The 19,491-nt window shown below is 32.4% G+C and overlaps 1 protein-coding gene across 1 annotated transcript in view; it reads left to right on the top strand.

Moving 5' to 3' along the window:
- Nucleotides 1–19,491, top strand: part of LOC134532270 (paired box protein Pax-6-like) — a 112,749-nt gene that overhangs the window by 48,551 nt on the left and 44,707 nt on the right. Inside the window, exon 3 of the mRNA XM_063368689.1 lies at nucleotides 14,095–14,235. Coding sequence (XP_063224759.1) covers nucleotides 14,095–14,235 — 141 coding nt within the window. The remainder of the gene's footprint in view (nucleotides 1–14,094; nucleotides 14,236–19,491) is intronic.

The raw sequence follows: 19,491 nt of genomic DNA, 5'->3' as shown, positions 1-19,491 counted from the left end.
TTAGTAGTTAAAAAATTAATGGATAATCTTATTGAAGCAACAATTTTGATTGGACTTCATAAAGGTGAAGACGTATTACTTCCACGAATGCCACTTATTCCGACAGATATGGCGTTCGAGTTCAAACGACTTCAATTTCCAATACGCCTTGCGTTCGCTATGACCATCAATAAAGCACAAGGACAATCTTTGCAAGTGTGCGGTTTGAATTTAGAAAATGAATGCTTCTCTCATGGACAGTTATATGTCGGGTGCTCCAGAGTCGGTAAACCATCTGATCTATATGTTTATGCAAAAAATGGGAAAACAAGGAATGTAGTCCTTCCATTAGCTTTACAATAAAAATATTTAAGCTAAACACATTTTTATTTCTTCTATTACATTAATGAATTAATATTAAACTGTGCCACAGCAAAGCGTGGCCGGGTTTAGCTAGTTGCATATAAAATATATTAGAGGCAAGTTAAGCTATGGATGTATTTTCTTTACGGAGATCAATTATTGTTTATGATAAAAAAAAACATTTTTTTAAAGTTGTTTGACGCATTATAGTAAAATAATAACTAATTTAATTATGATGTAACCACCCAACTTTTGTATTAGTTTAATTAAATTAGACCAGTGATTTTTAAGTTAACTCATTTCGTAGAGAAGTAGACATTTTTACATTATATTTGGGTTAGGTGTATTATTTTCTAACATGAATATAGGCCTATTTATACGTATTTTATAATGAAAAAATCATATACATGTAATCTAATTTTCTTTATTTTTCTTTATTTTAATATGCCAAAGATTATTTAACTGAATTACCACGAAGAAAAAATGAAATAACCATTGGTAATGAATTCTTAACTGTGCTTAATTCTTAAACAGTCAAAATGCAATATAAATGCAAAACTGAAAAAAAAAATTATACAAAAATATACATTAGTTATCAAGCGCAACTCACCCATACGTTCAAAACCGACACTTAAAATGACCACAAATTTTAAATTATATATAAATAACTTACTCCAGAAGCTGGCTTATTTTTCTCTAGCTTAGCTTACCTATTCTACTGTCGAGTGTTTGTCGCACGTGCAGGAGGTCTTACACGTGTAGACGTGTAAAAAAGTATCAAGCGCCAAATAACGACTGTTTAATTGCAGCAAACTAATACAACAATATGTCAAAAATAAATCTATGTTTTTTAGGGTTCTATAATGGTAGTAAATTATTAAATTTCTCCTGAATAATAGAGATTCCCAGCTTTACAACTACAAAATCGAGTATCATTTGCTAACTAAGTTTTTTAGATTACTTGCGTAGTAAAATTAAGCATACTGTGTAGTTGTATACCTCTGGAATACATAAATCTACAAAAAGTACATTTTTATGTAGTGAAAGTTTTCATTTTATACTTTACATTTTAACCATTTTTAAGTGACTGCATTTTGTAGGTTTAAAGCTACGTAATATTGCTGGTAAACAATTTAAAGCCTAATTTCTGTATAAACAATATCTTAACATAAATAAAAATTTTCTTCAATTGATTGGTAGGAAAAAAAGTTACAAAATACTTACTATAGAAACAAAAATAGGTACAAATCATTCCAAAAATTGAGCAGTACCATATACCAGTTTTTTTTACGTCAGTACTGCGAAATTTTGGTGCGAAGCTGAAGTGACTTAGCTGACAAAGAATGGTCACGAATTACAATTTTCACATAGCACACGTTTGCATGTGGTATATGTTCTCACTTAAAAGTTAGAATTTCATTTTTGTTATGCTATTTATTCTGCATGTACAAAGTTATTTGAGAAGTCAATTATTAATATCAATTGCACATATTTATTAGGTTATGAAATTTATTGAAATGTTTCTTATGAAACCTAATATTGATTTTTTTGCTTATTGATACACATATAGAAACCAGAACAAGACGTAATAGTGTCAGGTTATACCATATAATTTATGGCGTACTTAATTGTTGATTATTTTAATTATGTATTCATCTTCTTGCACACACTAATATTAAAAAAAATATTTGTATACATAAAGTGTTAAACATGAAACTTGTGATTTAAATAAAAATAGTTAAATTTCAAACAATACAAATATTAATTTGTTTTATGTCTTTACGCATTGTTTACTAACCACGATACATATTTCCACGTAAAGTCATAGGAAAATTAATTTAATCCAACGATATGAAAATATTTATTATTCATAAGAGAAAAATAATTAGATTATTAAAATTTCAAGTGAAAAATATGTGCGGACTTTATCTTTAAAATAAATTAAAACTAAACGTCTAGTTATTTGTACTTATTTTTTATATTTTTTATTTAATTTAAATGAAACCAAATTTTACAGGCACGCAAACACTGTTCAAAGAAATTCCGACTTTCGCAAGCATTTTGAGGGAATAAATAAATAAATAAATATACAAGACTATCGGGCATTCGCTGATTGGGGCTTCCATGCAAATCACGGATTACGTCAAGTCGGCAGCGAATCATGCATGCTCTTAGCCTTGAGGTGATCAGATCGGGGAGTTTCAGTTGATAATTAGATGATTTGCAGGTTCGCCGACGACGGAATTGCTGCTGCAGCGAGCCAATGGTGATTTTTCCCTGCCCCCTCCGCAACCCTAATTAAAAACCTCCCGGAGGCGACGACTTCGTGCGAAGCGTCGCTAGTGGGCGAGAGATGGGGGGGGGGGGGGGGTGGACGCATGCGAGGAAGCTTGAATATTCAACCGCGGATCCGTGTGTAATTTCCCCATTTTGCCTCGACTGCTTAGTTGCACGAATCTTTCCCCCTCCCTCCTCATCAAACCCCCTGCAACCCTCCCATCCCCTCCACAGAGACGAGCACCCCTGTCATTCCGCGTTGCACGCGATGCTGCAGCCATGCACGGAACGGCTACCTCGCGTACAGCAACCGCCAAAAGTTTGACGACCATTTCGATATTCGTACAAAACGGTCCTGTCCTTCACACGTTTGTTGCGGTCTTTTTAAAAATCAATTCTTTTTCCGTCATTTTTTCATCAAAAACCAGTTCTTATGAATGCAAATGATCAAAATCGGTTTATTAGTTGGTTTTAGAAAAACAGATAAATTGATATATTCAATCATGTGAAGAAATATGTATAGCCAATATGTTGTGGTATTTTAGTATTTAATTAGTTCTTTATTCACATCTCAATTTTTACTTTAATTTGTAAATAAAACAAACAAATATTTTAAATAAATACTTTAAAAAACTAACCGTTAATTTTAAAAAAAAGGAAAATTATATATTTTTCATGCAAGGTTTATGATGGTGTTTTCAGTGCTAATTAGTTTGTTTCCTGGATCCTTAGAGCATATCAAACCCCATCTCGCTTGTTTTAGTTTATATAAAAATATTAAATAGTTTACAATTTTGACAACTTAAAGGCTGTATTCTGTTTCTCTCTCTCATTCCGTGTATTTTGTTTCTGTTGCGGAGTGGAGGGGCAGTTATTTCATGGACAAGGCCGGCGGTTAGTTTACAAGAAGTTATGCTCGTCAAAATTATACGCTAATATTAAAAACACAAATTGGTTTTCTTCAAAAAATCGAAAGGAAAAAAAAAATATTCCATGAAATATTACACAATTCTTGAAAAATAGTCAACATAAGTATGTTATTCATTGGTACATGATTCCAGATGGTGTGATAATATTATGTATTTTAATAAAAATTGGGGCATTTTGAATATAAAATTAAAATATTTTCGTTATTACATGAGTTAACTTCTTCAAAGTCAACTTTATTATGAATTCAAAAAAATTCGTTATTCAAAACAAAAAACAAAAAAACTAGAAAATACAACTACGGTTAATTAACTACATTGCTGTTATGCGTAAATCTGTGCAAGGACTTCTTGTGCTTTACATTCATAATAATTTTAGCAAGCTATTATAACACCAGAAAAAATAGTTTTTATTGGTGGAAGGAGAGGGGAATAGGGTGTTAAACAAATGATTAAGCACTAAACATGTATGTGCATATTATTTAAGTTTGAATACGTGCAGTGAATATTATTTTGCAGTAATAAATTTATATATTACTGAAACGGCTAGATATATAAAATGTTCATAAAAATTTCAAACACATTTACTACCTATGCTTTACAGTTTTAAGGTTTGTAAATTATTCTTATCAGAAGCATTATAGGTACAACACAATGCATTAAATTGCATTGCCAATTTTTAGACACACGAAAATCATTAAAAACAACTGTGGGAAAGTTTTTTTCTGTGCTCTAGAGCTGTTTAAATAGTTTATTTACATGCACGAAAAAATTCAATGTCATTAAAAACCTGTCATATTGGGTGAATTCTTTGACAGGCAGTACAAAGAAAGTGGAGAATTTCGCACATATTCTTGTAGCAAAAGACTAGCTTAAGCATGTATAGATATATATTTTTGATTTTATAGTAAAATATTTAGCTGTCTAAGTTTGAAAGTCCGTTGCAACATATGTAAATAATAGCCAACGTAAGTGAAACAGTCTGTAGCTAAATGAGGCTCAGTCATTTTGAGCGAAAATGTAATGAACAAAATGTTGCCAGTGTGGTTTTCCATTTATTAGAGCTGCATTTAAATTGCATTATTTGTATAGGCACAAAGAAATTTCAGTATCACTTAACAAATCACAAATTTGCAAGGTCCAGAAAAACAAGTTACAAAAAAATTTCAATGAACAATTTCATTCTAAATATTGGTACGTAAAATTCTCCCATAAAGTTTAGATGTAGGTAACTTATTACTTCCGTACAAGACTCTGCTTTGGTACGTTCTTAACGATTTAAACATATGCACAGTGCCATCCAGTGCCATTTAACAAATCTATTGTATTTCATTTACCAATTAAATTAATAAATTAAAATCTTTAATGATTTAAGTAGACCACATACCCTCAATCGAATATGTTTACAATTTTTGTGATTACAAAGCTTATAAATATATACAGTACTGTTAAATTGGCCTATTACATATCAGTGAAACTTCGTGTAAATTATATACAAAAATTGACCAAGTATAAAATACAGCAAAAGTCGCCAATATATGAGATTATTAAAGTATACTAATGATTTTTATGTTGTTGACTTGAGATGAAAAGTTATAATTTTTCATTTTGCATCAACATTCTAAATATGCGATGCATTAAAGAAACCACTTTACTTGATGTGGAAGAGCTTTTATTATCGCACCGTTTATTCTGCTTTCTGGTACTTCATAAACAGGTAGGTATAAAGTATTTATCCTTCGTTCAGCCGTTTGGCATTCACTTCAACTACGAGACGAGGAGGCAAGAACGGATACACACACAAGAATTAGTTACCATACTCAATGACGCAGAGCGCAACTTTCTAATTCGTTGCCATCAGCTCAGTAAAGTAATTGCTCTCATGACTGTGTGACTGACGGAGGAAAACACGATTAGTTCCGGTTAAACTGATTGCATGTCATTATTGTCGTTCTGCAGTTGGCAATTAAGTTGTTTTAGCTTATAAGTCGTAAAATGTTTTGCTCTCTAAAGCATATCATTTTTAAAAGGTGCCACTCACTGTAATATGAAAGTCCTCACGTAGAACTTATTTCAAAACCATCTCCGAAAAGTTATGATACAATTTTGCTTCAAAAGTGTGCTGTATTTGCCATTTTCAAGGCATATAAATACCTTGTGAGGCAACAAACATTTTTTAATAAGTACTTAAATGTCTTCTAGAGTTCTGGCTGGATCACGTTATTTAAACTGATTTAATTTATGCAACATAATAGCAGGTGCACAATTTTCAGATACTCACCGATAATTAACATTTATGTTTTCAAAAGAAGTTTTATCGCAAATCTGCCTTGATTTTCAGTTCAATTGACGCCTTGCCAAAATTGCTTCAATAATACATCAATTTTTTTTAAAAAATATATTACTGCTTTAAAATAATAACCTACGTTTTATTTATTAATTTTTGTGAATTTATGGTGACATTGCAGTTTTATTTAGCTATATCTACCCGAAAAATGTTAGCGAGAGATGCCACTATGGATTAAATTTTTGACCTTTATACTACTATCAAAGTTGGATGACAACCAAATAAATCTTCCTTTTATTTACGCAGCAATCCTATAAGCGAAATTTCACGATTTTTGAAGACGAGACATATTAAAATAATAAAAACTAAAACATAAATTTACTAATGAAACTATTCAATTCAACAATAAAAATAATAATATTCATTGGCTGAATCAAGCAATAGGCTCTATCTGGTTCTAGTCAGATTTTAATTTTTTGTTTTTTATACTTCCGCTCAAAAGAGTCAAACCATTTTTACACATACGGGGTCTGCGTATCTGACTTTTATAGGAGTCGTAGGGAAATTGCGTTATAGGTGATTCAACACTACATTTTTTTCTTCGTGTAACCAAACCTACTTTTTATACCCCCGCTAGGCATAGAATTTTAGAAAATGGTAAAAAAGAATCAACGGTTTTAGTTATTTAAGTTTTCATACATAATATATTACCATCCGCTCGATTAAATTTGGAAATATGTATGTTTTTTTTTATCTTAATAACACAATTACCATGATTCACTACTTAGGGGTTGAATTTCTTAACGATATAGGTACAGCCAAATGTGTAAGTTAATCACAGACATTGTTCTGAAAAATTTTCTTTAAAATAAATCCAGTAGTTTTGGAGTAATCAGGAACAAAATAATAGACTAATCTTAAAAAAAATTATATGGGATTACTTTTTAGTGTAAATATTATTTCTTATAGTTTTTCATAAATACGTGCAATAACTTATACAAACCTTTTACCTGGACGTTAATCAAAATTTAAAATGCAACAATTTATTTAGTTACTAAAGCAAACAATTCTATTAAAATTTACAATAAAAATGTATGTATGTTTATATACATATAAAAGTGGGTGTCTACAATTTGAGTTTGAATTCGTCCGACCATCTTGGTTACAAGTTCATCACAATAAAAGTTGAAAACATAATAGGCTTCTTCTAACGGTCTTAATTTTTTTTTTAAGACTGATACTCACAGCTGGAGATTAAATGTTTTTATAAGTACTTAAAGGTGAAAGTATTTAAGATAGAAAACTACGCGTATGGCTAATACTTAATTTAAATAGTTCTAAAACCATCGCAAAACCTTTCTTGTAAAAAAATGCTTTAAATAATTAGATATTGCATCCTCATTTCCTATAAACTTTTGTGACTGAGAATAATAATGTAGGTTTGAAAATAGTATCATACATATCTTTATGCCAAAGATAACCTGTATTAAAAATTAAATTTTTGTTTTCAAACATACCTTCCTAGGAATGTACCACACTTGACGTTGTAGCAGCTTTAGCATGGATATTGTACTCATTGTTAACTTGCCAGGTGTTTCAATTTTTCTTAATAGATTGACGCCAGGATTTCTCGAAAGAAGCGAAGTTAAGGGTAGATAGACTAGGTTATAGATATCGTGTTGCTCATTCTGATGACTTTAAATTACATTTTAAAACTTTTCCCAATTATTTTCAATAATGAAAAGGTTCAGCTTGGACTTCAAAGATGTATATCATCCTCGGAAAGCGCATTCAATAACAAATTAGTCGTAAATATGTTTTCCATTATTATTTGATTTTTTTTTGTGCTGGAACTGCAACCGAAGAATTTTCTGTCGGATCCAGGAACATTCTGTACACGTCATCTGTTTAAATTGCGAGACCAGTCTTGGGAAAGCACGCTGAAAACATGAAAGACGCCGAAATAATTATTCGCCCGCGTTGATAAATGCGCTGTAATTTCTCTTCCTTTCTCTCGTGAAAGGAATCGCAGTGGATTACCAGGAGTCAGCTGCGGCGAGGGGCGACACAGTCGCGGGAGAGATTTTTGGACGTTGGCCAGGGAAAGGGCACGATCAATCACGGAAGCAATAAAATTTTGGGCCATCGCGGTCACGAACGGTTTTGCTGCGATACTCGCTATGATTGCAAGTATTTTATTTTCAAAACCTCGTGCTTATCTCGAAAATATCGTGAATTATAAATACCAATCAACCCTTGGTCTGGCTCACATGTGTTTTCTCGTTTTTAAATAATTTTATTTTTTAGACCCGTGAATTTTCTTTTCATTTGCAGCCTATAATCCAAAATAAATTTCGTGTTAATGTATTTAACATCAAATAAATCATAAAATTTACTTGTACTTCTTTTTCTCGTGTTTTTTCTCACCAGGGACCTGTAAAATTTTACATATTTGTTGATTTTTTTAATCCATACCTATGCACATTTCATTTGAGTTATCTTTGGATCATGGGTATTTTTGGCCAAGGGGTGAATACGTTAGCATGATAACGTGGTAAGCGTGTGAAACCATTTTTTTTCTCTCAGCTATTTGTTGCGACATATTGGTTAGACGCCCAAATAATTGGCTATTTACACAGAGGAAACAGTTTAAAGTTTTTTTTTTAAAAATGAAACTGGCTGTTTTTAACAACGGATATTATAATTCATACGTATTTATCAGATGTTATCAATAACCATTTACGCAATGTTTTTGGGCGGAAAAATATGGCGATAGCAAGGTAAAAAATTGTTGACTTCAACTACGTCATGGCATGTAGTCTCCTGACAATTCCTAACGCCATGGTTTTGGCAATCCCAGAAGGTTAAGAAACAAATAAAAAAAATCACTTTTGGCATACCCTACAGGCATAGGTATATCTCTGAGTATCTATTTCTTCTTCTGGAAAATTTTTGGAAACATCTATAAACCTCTGAAACATTTTAATAACTTATTGTACATAACATATTTATGTTCTCCAAAATTACAAAATGATCAATTAAATATTTGCCCATTTTCATGCAGCGAAAATATTACGAAAATTTTTAACACAATGTATCCATCATTCAATAGTTCACAACTTAGCATTGAATAGCTTAGAAAGAATTTCTTTTTATATGCCAACTAAGGTAATAATTTTTTTTTACCTTCAAACACTATTTTTTATCCTTGGTCGTTTAAAAACTTTATTTGCACCAAGGTTTAAGATAACATCAAGATGGTTTAAAATAAATACAAAGAAAATGATAAGAAATATTTGAATTTTTTTTAAATTATATCCATATTTTCCCGGTAATAATTCGTTTAATTAAAAACTGTTTAAGCCAAAGTTTAGATTAAGTTTAGGATTCATACAATAAATTATTACGGATATGATTTTATATACATAAAAAAAATAATAATTATTTTTTAATTTCAAACCTTGTTATTTACACCCCTTGCAGTAATGGTTGTGTTAACAGAAATTTGGTTTAACAATAGTTTTAGACAGTATTTAGAAAGTTAAACAAATATTAGAATGGATTTTTTAGTGTACCGGGTAAGGAAGTTTTATTTATTTTATCATTCAAACCCTTAGAGTTTTTTCAACCCCTTGCAATAATGGTTTGTATTATTAAAAATTGATTCAGACAAATTTTCAGATAAAGCCCTTACTAAGGGAGTTATAATAATTTTTTGGATTCCAAACCTTGTGTTTTCTACTTCTTTCAGTTTTGGTTGGTCGTATGGAAAATTATTTCAGCAGAACGTTTTAAATAATATTTATACGGTTTACAAACAATTCGAATTGTTTGTAATAACAGACAATTCGAATTGTTTGTAATATGTACTACATTGTGCATAGTAATGGTTGGTCACATAAAAAATAATTTCAGACGAAAGTTTTAGATAATAATTTAAGGTTTTACTTTAAAACAGGAAGGATTTAACACTGTAGATGGCAAGTGAATTATAAATATTTTTAAAATTCTATCCGTCTATTTTTTGAACCCTCTGGAACAATGGTTCGTTATATCAAAAATTGTTTCAGACAAAAGTTTTGGATAAAAATTATAAGATTAATAAAAAATTTGCACGAATTATATGTTGTGCCTAAGAAGGGAGGTATGAATTTTTTTTGTCCTCCAACCCTTGTTTTTTTGAACCCTTGCATTTATAGTTGGTCGTATCAAAAACTTATTCAAACATAATAATTTGGTATTACTCCTACGAGTTATAATACGTTCAAACGGATGAAAGTTAAAGCGATTTATCTGTTTTAAAAAAAAAACCTTCCCCATTTCCCATTTCTACCCTTTTGGTCGGATATTGCTCATTAACGATTTTGACCGACATTTTTCACTGCTAGTTTTTATGATTCAGTTTGAAGTGATTTCTGAAAAATTGCGACAGTTATCGTGTCCACATAAAGTGATTATATATATATATATATATATATATAACCTTTTAGTAGACGATGGTTTTAGGGTCTATGAACCATACAACGTAAAACTGTATAAAATGTTTTTCGAAAATCGCACCATGGTAGGTAACTGCTACGATATTTAGTATTTCTTTGAAATTACCTAAAAGCGCGTAATAGAAGAGAAACTGAGAAACTTATTTGGCAATTGAAACCCCAACTTGTAAGTATATCGTAAAAGGGAAAAACAGCACACACAGAGAAATAGAGGAAGAAGAGAATTTTCTAATAACGATTAATTACGAATAAATATTACAAATACATGCAACCAAACCTACTTTCTATACCCCCGCTAGGCGTAGAATTTCAGAAAATGTTAAAAAGAGTAAACATTATGCTCGATTACTTCGGAAATATGATTTTTTTAAAATCTTATTAACACAAATATTATTTTTGACTCCTAAGGTTGGGAATTTCTAAACGATATACATACAGCCTAATGTTTTAGTTAATCCTATACATTGTTATGAAATATTTTTATTGAAATCAATCCAGTAGTTTTGGAGTACTGATAGAAAAAATTTAATATAGGAGTAGTTTTTAGTGTAAATATATTTTTTCTTACAGTTGCCATAAATATATGCAGTATACAAACATTTATCCCGGACGTTAATCATGAGTAAAAGTGTAAGAATTCATTAAGTTACTAATGCAATAATTAAATGAAAAATTACAATACAAATATCGTTTAATTTGCTATGCATTTGATATATATTTTTTAATAAAAACTTAGGAAAGGTACTTGGAATTAATTTTTTATTTCCCATTTATTGTATAAACTATTACTTAAATTAATTTAGTTTTAACAAAGAATTTTTCTTACAATGAGATGCATGGTAAGACGTTTCCGAGTAGGTGTAAGCAATCTCTACCATGTTAATAATATTTATGTACGCCAGAGGTAAAGGATATCAAATAACCCAAATTTAAATTTATTAGAATGGATTCTTTTTTAACTATTTCAGTTTTTTGTTCAGGTTTCTTTGCTAGCAATTTAAATTTTTCATACGTAACATCTTAGCTCTTGGAGCTTAGCATTTGGTAGCAGTAATTTTGTGAAAAGAACAGTAGGCTAAGTGCATGGACTGAAAATGTTTAACCACGGTCCTGCTATCTGTGGCGGATGGTGCGAACCAAAAGGTTCGCAAAGACAAAGGGAAACTCTTTCATATTAATTGTTATAAATTTTAACAAGATGGACAGTATTTTTTTTTAAAAAATTCCTTGTCGAATATCAGGTACAAATCAGGCGTTTAGTAGTTTTTCAAGTATTTTTCGCTATTGTTGGAGCCGTTCCATTATATAGTTTAATCTTTCACTTTGCCAATCAAAAGACTAATAGTAGTCGTAGCTTCTCTGGCATTGAATTCTAGTGGCAAGTGTAGAAACTACGTGTGATTCACGTCCAAAAATGTAGTTTAAATTACAATTTTCGTATATTTATCACGCTCAGCATTATTTTAAATAATTCTATGTTTAATTTCGTGTTCTATTTTCGTATTTTAAGTGTATTTGCAACATCAGAACACATTTATTTGCTCGTTACCGAGGTTTTATGTTACATAGCTATCTCTGACGAGTACTGAATGACTCGCTCAAATTATTATTATTAATTTCAATCATTATTTTTAGAATAATGTATTAAAAGAATAATATTTTCATTATACTGGTTGGAAATATTTCTTTATGAATTTCAATGCTTTTATGTTGCTGCTGTCTTGTTAAAATAGTTGTTTTATCGATACCTTGATTATAATGGAATTTTTGTTATTTTTCCCCAGCGAGGAGTTCTATTCAAGCCATCAAACCAATTAGTAGCATTACCGTTTATACATCTATGGTTTTTTTTTAAAAATCAGAGTGACTAACATTAGAATAGACACCAGTTCTTTTAACAAATACTTCTATAGTTTCATTGTGAAAATTTATTGGGTAATTTTCATTGATTACGCCTGTGTGATAGCTTGTTAAAAGGGTTTGTTTAACGTTAATACAACTATCAAGTAGGTGACATGCTGTTTGGGGTTCTGACAATTTGTATGCTTTTTTTGTTTGTTATTTAAGCACGTGGAACTGTTTGCATCGTTAAAAGAGTGATTTTTCTTTAGGAATATTTTAAAAGGGAAGAGACAGGAACCAATTAGTTTTAGCAGTTTTTATTCTATAACAATTTGTCTGAAGTTATGTTGTAAATTTGCCTTTGTAAAGGTTGAGATGACGAATTTAGATTATTTTGAGGACTAGAACATAGTGTCAATCTACGGTATTATTACAGTGGTGGTGACTTCACAGGACTACCATTCATTATTAAATTCAGGCATTCTTTTTTTTATTTTATAGTATTGATTTAACAAAAATAAAATTTAAAAAATGAAATGATAGAAAATTTTAATGGATTAAAACACCGGTTGAATCCAAGATTTTCCATATTTAGTTACTGTCTCTTCTGTTTGAGAATAGAGAACAGTTTTTTTATTATTGTTTCGAGTAACAGAACTTGCCTTTATCTGCTGCACGGTTTTTAGGCCGTACAACGTTAAAATGGTTCACCTTCAACTTACGAATAACGCTGGTTTACAAAGGATCCAGAGATATTCGTAAATTCACGGCTACACTCGCAAATTTACGGGCATCGGATTCACTTAAACTTTGAACAACATTTGAAAGGAAAAACTCGTTGGTGTATTAGCTAAATAATAATAATAAATATATAAACTGATTGAGTGCACAGTACAAGGGCGTGTTTGCGTGTTCTGGAACGAAAAAAATTGGTTGTCTGTGAAGTCGGTTTACGGACGATAGTTTAACGTGACGTCATAATAAAACGATGATATGATTGCATACTTTTATGAATAAAATTGAATAATTTTTATTGAATTATCACTATTTTGTATAGATATAAAGAAGGAGTGAAATTAAATCTACAATTTAATTGATCAATTTACTTTTATTTGCACTCATTAATTCAAATATGTTTATTACTTTAACGAACAGATTATTTTAACTATAACTTTTATACATGTTTGCTATTTAACTTCTTCCAATCTGTATTATTCTGTTAAGGATAGGACGATGATAGCAAAAGTCAAATCGATGGTTGTTCCAATCGAGTGGAAGAGAGACAGATGCAGCGCAAGCCTACAATGAGCGTAATGAGACACGACGTAACGGGACACAGCGTAACGGGACACTTTATCGTGCGTGCAGCCGGCGTTCATCGATTTATTAGACGTTGTCACGTCAAAAAAAACAACCTCTGAAGTCGAAATACCGCGTGGTTTCCCCGAATATTTCAGTTGTTTGATACATTGAAGTGGTGATGGTGTGTTTGAGGTGGATTCTTCGTTAGAGGGTCTGTGAATCTGGAGTGATTTCCGAGAGCGTGCATGGTGGTCGGGCGGCGCACGACCCTCTCGGAGTGGTCGGAGTGGCTTGAGTGGCTTGAGTGGCCTGAGTGGCCTGAGTGGCCTGAGTGGCCTGAGTGGCCTGAGTGGCCTGAGTGGCCTGAGTGGCCTGAGTGGCCTGAGTGGCCTGAGTGGTCTGAGTAGTCTGAGTAGTCTGAGTAGTCTGAGTGACCTGAGTGGCCTGAGTGGCCTGAGTGGCCTGAGTGGTCTGAGTGGTCTGAGTAGTCTGAGTAGTCTGAGTAGTCTGAGTGGTCTGAGTGGTCTGAGTAGTCTGAGTGGTCTGAGTGGTCTGAGTGGTCGGAGTGGTCGGAGTGGTCGTAGTGACGAGCGTGTCGGCGCCCCTGCTGTGTTCGCAGGCACCCTGAGACCTCCAGGCCTGATCGGCGGCAGCAAGCCCAAGGTCGCGACGCCCGCAGTCGTCTCCAAGATCGAGCAGTACAAGCGCGAGAACCCGACCATCTTCGCCTGGGAGATCCGGGAGCGGCTCATCTCCGAAGGTAAGTTCCCGCCACACACAAAAACAAAACAAAACAAAACAAAAAAAAAGGTATGGATGTGTCATGGACACGGCCGTGTCTTGTACGTGAAAACGTGTACGTAACAGGTTATATTTTCTATACAAAATATAAAATACGCTATTTTATAAATGTTATAATCTTGTTTGAACACTAATAAGTCGCGTATAGGCCGTATTTTTATTTTAACACCATATATATTCACTGTAACTATTTTAAACTAATTTTTTATATACGCAATCGATAGATTTTGACGAGAGCTGACGATTGAAACTCAAACGAACGTCGTAGCTTCTCCGAGTCAAAAGTTATACTAAATGGAAATCTCGAAACGCAGCGAATTGACCTCAAAATGGCGGCGCTTCCCCCTCCACCGCGCGCGATGCGTCACAGTCTTCTCTTAGCGTAACGAATTCTTTGATCCTTTAGCTATCCAGTGGTGTTACTAAATTTTGGATGGAGATTATAGATATGTAGCTGCAACACCAGACTGTATCCCCCGATTTTGTTATCATTCATTTTTTTGAATTGCCTCCTACTGTGGAAGCAATTTTAAAGACGTATTCACGTCAAATAAACTTTTTCTCTACTTTTACAGAAAACTAGCTGCTGAAAACAGGCTGATGTATTGTCCGCAAGTTAAATTGCTGTTTGTGTGTCTGAGACCCTTGATTTTTCTGTTTACCCATGGCGATCGGTTGAACGGTTTAAAGTTGATGCGCTGCAGCGCCATCTAGCGGCGAGTTACGTAAAAAATTATGTCACAAAAAAACTTCTCAATGGAAAAAAAAATTCGATGTGCCAACTTTCATGGCGATCGGTCAAACGGTGTTGGAGTTTATCAACGTCATACATACATACCTACATCCTATATAGTTCGCGATAGTAAAAAAAAAAGATATTTTAACATTTTTCAACACTTGGCTATGTTTATTTTTGAAAATATGAAATACGTTTTAGAGAAAATACTGAGTATTTCTTACGAAAATTGGTGAATAATTTTATATTTTAATTTGTGTTTCCTTCAAGCATAATTTCTGAAACCATGGAACAAATAATATAATTGACAATAATTTGACATTAATAAATTCAATTTTGCTTATTTATTTGCGCAGTTAATACTGAAAAGCTATTCAGGGAACGGTTGACAAATAACTTTAACTATTGGAGGTACTGGGACAACATAAAGCAAAAACGCCCGGGTTAGAATATGAACCCAGTATAACAGCGAACACTATTTTGCAGTGCACCAATTAACAAAAATTTGTAATATTATATTAATTTATATTCCATCACTGCTGCCAACTTACATGCACGCTCATTAGTAGTTTCTCACAGTTATGCATGCAATAAAACACACGTAAATTAAACGCGATAAAGTTTACTTCGAATACTAGACTTATACAGTAACCATCATACATTACATAGTTTTAAATCACACAGGTCTGAAAACTAATTTAATTAAAAAAACTAAAATAAATACCAAGATGTAAATTTTTTTACTGCAATATTTGTATGCTTGGATTCTAGACTTTCCTGAGGGGTAAATAAATTTTTGTAGTGAAAAAATAATCTGAATTAACACTTTCAGTCACACTTTGTCAATTCCTAAGACATACATAATTATAATTTTTTTATTGTAACCAAACTTTTTTTTTGTGTAGTAATAATAATCTTACACTTTAATTGTAATGTTATTGTATGATTATAATTTTAAAATAATTAAAGTGAAATAAAATTTAATTCATAGCCATAAAGTAAGACATCTACTAGAATGTATTAACATACACATTTAAGGTACTCCACGTATCAATGCGATTTAAATAGTCCACTTCAGTGGACGAATAGACTGAAAGGGTTAAATTAAACCAAACGGGATTTTATCAAAATTGATGTGCAGCCAGCACATCATTAGTTTTTTTTTTTTTTTTAAGTTTCTGTAATACATAAAAAATAACAACGCTGAGGTTGAACTGCGCACATTTAGGGCAGCAGCGTGTCTGTAACTGTTCCGCGTGTCTGAAACTGTTAAGTGGCGTGGGACCACGAGGACGTCACTGGCCGATGCATCAGCTGCTGTGTGGCCTCCACACGCGAGGCTCTGCGCCTGCCTGCAGTCCCTGCAGTTTACCTGTAAGCGCCTTCCCCCAGAGCAACCTTTTACTGCTACGTCAGAAACCTGCACGCCCGTTTAGAATATAGAAACATTATTGTTGCGAAACTATGCTGCGCTTTTTTTTAAAGTATCAATCCAATATACCATTTTCCTAATATTGCAATTTTTGAAATTTATTTTTTCGTGGCGAGGTTATTTTTCAGTAAATACTGTACGTCATGTATTGCAGTGCGCGCGCGTGTGTGTGTGTGTGTGTTTTTTTGTAATATTTGGCTGAGTTAAACGTGGAACAAGTTTCTTTCACTGATAAGAGGTAATGAAAAAAAAAGATTGGTGGGAAACATGGATGCACATCAAATAGTTTAATACTCCCGCTATAAATGATCATCTCCAGGAATTTAAGGCAATTTAATCGGTATTCGCCATTGCTGGCTTACGGTGTAAGCCAGATAAAAAAAATTCAAGAACGGACAGTAAATATTAATAAATAAATACACCAATAACAAGGCAAAATCAACTGATTTTGACAGCCACAGATTTCCAACTGACATAAACCGATTGTGGGGTTTTCTTTGTGTGTTTATGTATGTATCTATACTGTACATTCTTCATTTACTTGTATGACATACAGTGTAATCCAACAACGACGTTTATCCATAAAATTACTTTGATTAAACCTTCCGCCATTGAGAATCTTCATAGAACGTATCGTCATGACTGGCCTGTACATGTTCGATGGACTCCTAAACGATTGCACACATCAACCGATTGAACGACCTTGATTCCAGAGATCGTGTTCAATGGTTGATACCAATCAATGACCTAGAGATGTATAGGCTGCTAGTGAGAGGCCATCTTGGATTAAACCATAGTCGGCAGCCATGATGAATACGACGCAATTTGACACTGGTGGAGAAAATAACGTTTTGTTGACAATCGTTGTCAGAATTATATGCCTGAAAATACTGTAAAATTGCGGAAAAAACAGAACATTGAAAGGGGTTCACTTGCAGTTAAGTTTTTCACCATAATATCCCACACTGTTATTCCCACTAACCGGTCAAAACACACCTCTCTCTCACTCACTCGAATTATTGTAGTTCCCCAATCTGCCGTCGACAGCAGTAATTGGCACTGAAAACTGGGTTTTTACCCGGTGTTGCTTTGTCCTAGTACCTCCATTAGTTATAATGCTTTGCAAACCGTTCGTTGAATAGCTTTCCAACATTACTTTCCAACATTACATTCCAACATTAAACGTCCCATTAAATTTATAGGTAAATAACCCCCATTTCATATTTTTAAACGAAAAAAAAAAAAATGAAAGTGAAATGAAGCCTAAACATTTTTTCTTGAAAACATTGGCTATTAATCAAATCGAATATAAAATTGAAATAAAATTAAATAAGTGGATAAAAAAATGACTTGTCAAAGCACTGGAAAACATGTTTGTAGGGGTATTTATGACTCCAGAGTTCAATTGAGTCCACGAAGCTCATAATGTATAATTTCAAGCAAATATCAGCATAATTTATTTTATAAACTATGGCAACTTGACATTATAAAGTTTTATTTTAAATAAAAATAAATAATACGTATTTCGCTGAGAAATAACTTTTTATTTTTACTAAAAAATAATTTTTCACAATAAATATTCTAACATTTATACCTAAAACCATATTTGGTTGCTTTTAATTATGGTTTATGAAGAGTAACTTAGTAAAAGGACATCTATGCTAGCCAACGTTTGATTTAACTTGGGCACAGATGGCCATTAATGATGATTTTGCATGCATAGACGATTATATTATTTTTCTAGATTTCACTGCAATAGGATAAATAAATAAATGTAAGTAAATGCAATAAATACTAAAAAAAAAGTGTAACTGTGACAAGTTTATGATATAACTTTATATGCTAATTACATGCAAGATTAGAGAGAATTTATAGTTATTTTAAAATTATATTGTCTTACCCAAACCAATTGTTGCTCTGTCAAAACCACACCGCTGCCTTGAAAATACTCACAGATTTTTTTTGCTGGAAGCTCTAAATTACATGCAAGCTTAACTCATATTTCTATTTCTTCGTAGCCTTGTCGGTTGTAAAGCCTGATTCTATCGTTATAGGGCATTTGTTGTGGTATATTTATATTAAAAATACAAAACGGTACATAAACTTATTGGAACCATTTCATTTTTACGAAATATAATATTTTTTTCTTGTTTACTTGAATTTTTTCTGTAAATTTTACAAAATACACAAAGCACAGAGGAAATTACTCTAACGGTAGACCTAAATGAGTGCAAAACCTCACTCAGAGATTTATAAAGCTAACACCAAATAAGCATTTAATAAGCTATTGTTTTTCGTAGAATATTCAAATTTACTTAGCTCATTTGTAAGGTAACACACACTCGCCGAGCTATAACATACTTCTGGCCACGTTTACTACATGGTGCCTGACTTTGAAAACGTGTTCTTAGTCCCGGCGTAGGCCGACAGATGTCGTCATCGAACCCTGTGTTCAAGCCGAATTACCGGGCTACCTTGTCTGGGTCGAGCAAGCTGCCCGAACGTGTAATTTTACTCTTAACCACCAGGAGAGGAAACAGAATAGCAGTTATTCGGTGAGCAAAATCAAATCCTTCGTCATAATGAGTCTGTGAATGAATTTTCTGCTCGGAATGCATTTGCTTACCGAGTAATGAAACTTTGTGAATGGTAAACAGCGCGTAAAATGTATTTAAATGTTATTCACGTGACTTTTTTTTTTTTTACTTGACTACAGCACAGCAACCTGGGACGAATAAAATTGATTTTCATGAGTGTGATATTAGTTTTTGTTATTTAGTATTAACCAAAACGGGTCTCCAATTTTTTTTTAAACTGCTATCAGATAGAGGTGAAAAGTCACGTGAGTTACTTTCGTTACACGTCATAACAGGCATATGACGTATAGTAAATTTAACGTGGGATATTATGTGATAATGATTTAAAAAGAATATCGTGATAAATAAAAAAAAATGTTTGTCTGTAAAGTTGGTTTACGGACGATAGTTTAACGTGACAATGTTATAACAAAACATTGATGAAATGATTGCATACTTTTGTGAATAAAA

Source organism: Bacillus rossius, chromosome 5 (genome assembly GCF_032445375.1).
Source record: "Bacillus rossius redtenbacheri isolate Brsri chromosome 5, Brsri_v3, whole genome shotgun sequence".
NCBI classification, from domain to species: Eukaryota; Metazoa; Arthropoda; class Insecta; order Phasmatodea; family Bacillidae; genus Bacillus; species Bacillus rossius.
This window is presented reverse-complemented; position numbering and strand designations above follow the sequence as displayed.